The 1,670-nt window shown below is 66.5% G+C and overlaps 1 protein-coding gene across 1 annotated transcript; it reads right to left on the reverse strand.

The window, feature by feature from the left end:
* SCT (secretin) lies at positions 1–967 on the reverse strand. The gene is made up of 4 exons (XM_025862060.2): positions 756–967; positions 513–614; positions 323–415; positions 1–139 (listed from the first exon to the last, which is right to left on the reverse strand). Exons 1-4 carry the CDS (start codon positions 830–832, stop codon positions 16–18), a joined length of 396 nt encoding a protein of 131 aa, XP_025717845.1. The 5' UTR covers positions 833–967; the 3' UTR covers positions 1–15.
* Between the last annotated feature and the right edge of the window lie 703 nt (positions 968–1,670).

Here is a 1,670-nt window from a genome sequence, read left to right on the forward strand (position 1 = left end):
GAGGTTCCTTCTTCCTCAGGATGTCTTCTGTGTCACCTCTGCAGCAGGGACGGCTGGCTCTGAAAACGTGGCCCCAGACCCAGATCCAGGAGGCAGCTGGGGAGACCAGGCCTGATCCAGGGGGTTCCTCAGTGGCATCCTGTGGAGACAGCCAGGTTAGGGGCTGGAGACTGCTGCCCACCGGGGGAAATGGCCTCCTCTGGTCACCGGCGCTGTTTCACTTTCCCACACCCGTGGCCCGCTGCCGCGACCGGTTCCTGCCACAGACCCAGGGCGCCCCGCGGGAACAGAGCTCGTGGGCGGGGACGGCGGTGGTGCTCACCAGGCTTGCAGGGTGGACATGCCGGGCCAGTGCAGGCAGAGGCGGCCCTCCGCCGGCGTGGTCCGGCTCGTGCTGTTCTCCGTATCCTGCTCGCTGCCCCCCGCCCCAAGTCAGAATTAGTCCTGGCGGTGGGGGGCGCCCCCCCGCCGCCGTTCCCCGCCTCCCAGGGCTAGCGCCCGCTGCCCCTCACCTGCGCTTCCCCACCAGGCCCTGGAGCAGCCGCTGCAGCCGCGCGCTGTCCCGCAGGCGGCTGAGCTCGCTGGTGAACGTCCCATCCGAGTGCCGCGGGGCCCTGGGGGTGGGGGATGGCGGGGCCGTGGGCCGTTTCAGGGCCAGGCGCGGGGCGGGCGCACGCATTGATGGGCCAGGGGGCGGGGGCGGGGAGGTGGGCGTCCGAGGCGCGGGCGTGGGTCCCGAGGGGCCGCGGGCTCACCTGGGGGGTGCGGGGGGCGCGGCCGACCCCCGGAGCAGCAGCGGCAGCAGCAGCAGCAGCAGGGGCGGGATGGCCATGGTGGGCGCGCCGGGGGAGCTGAGCGCCGCTGCCGCCGCCCGAGCCCGGCGCGGCCCCTTTATAGCGCCCGGGAGCGCGGCATCGATCGAAGCGGAAGGTCAGAGCCGCCCACCCAGCTGTCGCCCCGGCTGGCCGCCCGCCCCCACCGCCGCGTCGGCGCCCCTTGGCTGGCTGGGGAGGGAGGGGAGCGCTGCGCCCGGGGCACGGACGCACGGGCCGGCGGGGGTCGGGGAGGGGGCCCCCCAGGGTGCGGAGGGACCTCCGGGCGAGCCTGCGACCGGAACAGCATGTGCAAAGCCTCCGAGCCTTGCCCGCAGGCTCTTCGGAGGCGCGGCGGGGGCCGGGCTGGGCGAAACCATCCGCAGGGCCCTTTCCGCTCTAGGCGCCGAGGCGGGCTCGGGAGGGGAGACGCGCGAGGGCGGAGGGCGGAGGCTGGGCGAGGGGGAAGCGACCCAGAGCCTCGGAGACGCTGGGCGAGCGGTGGGAATAAGGGAGGCTGGGCCTGTGTGCCTCTTGTCTGTATTTGCCGCTCAGTTTTTCTGTAAACCTAAAACTGCTCTTTAAGAAAAGTCTACGAATTATTTTTAAATGAATGTAAAGTTTGGGGCACCTGGCTGGCTCAGCCGGTAGGGCATTCGATTCTTGATCTTGGGGTCGTGAGTTTGAACCCCACATTGGGTGTAAAGATTACTTAAACGAATGAAGTAATATAAACTTAAAAAAATAAAATCTTTTTAAAAATGAATGTAAAGTTTAACACAAGAACTACTAGTTTATAACTTCATTTACTAGATTCGTAATTATGTTTAAGGATTTCATTAGTACTAGTTTCTGACT

Source organism: Callorhinus ursinus, unplaced genomic scaffold (assembly GCF_003265705.2).
Source record: "Callorhinus ursinus isolate GAN/ISIS: 27379988/994484 unplaced genomic scaffold, GSC_fseal_2.0 scaffold118, whole genome shotgun sequence".
Lineage (NCBI taxonomy): Eukaryota > Metazoa > Chordata > Mammalia > Carnivora > Otariidae > Callorhinus > Callorhinus ursinus.

Bases quoted from the DNA above. Each gene is read 5' to 3' on its own strand.
- SCT (XM_025862060.2), bottom strand. From the start codon at position 832: ATGGCCATCCCGCCCCTGCTGCTGCTGCTGCTGCCGCTGCTGCTCCGG. The intron at 615-755 runs GTGAGCCCGCGG...CCCCACCCCCAG, and splicing joins GCGCCCCCCGCACCCCCCAG to GGCCCCGCGGCACTCGGATG. The intron at 140-322 runs GTGAGCACCACC...CTGTCTCCACAG, and splicing joins ATGTCCACCCTGCAAGCCTG to GATGCCACTGAGGAACCCCC.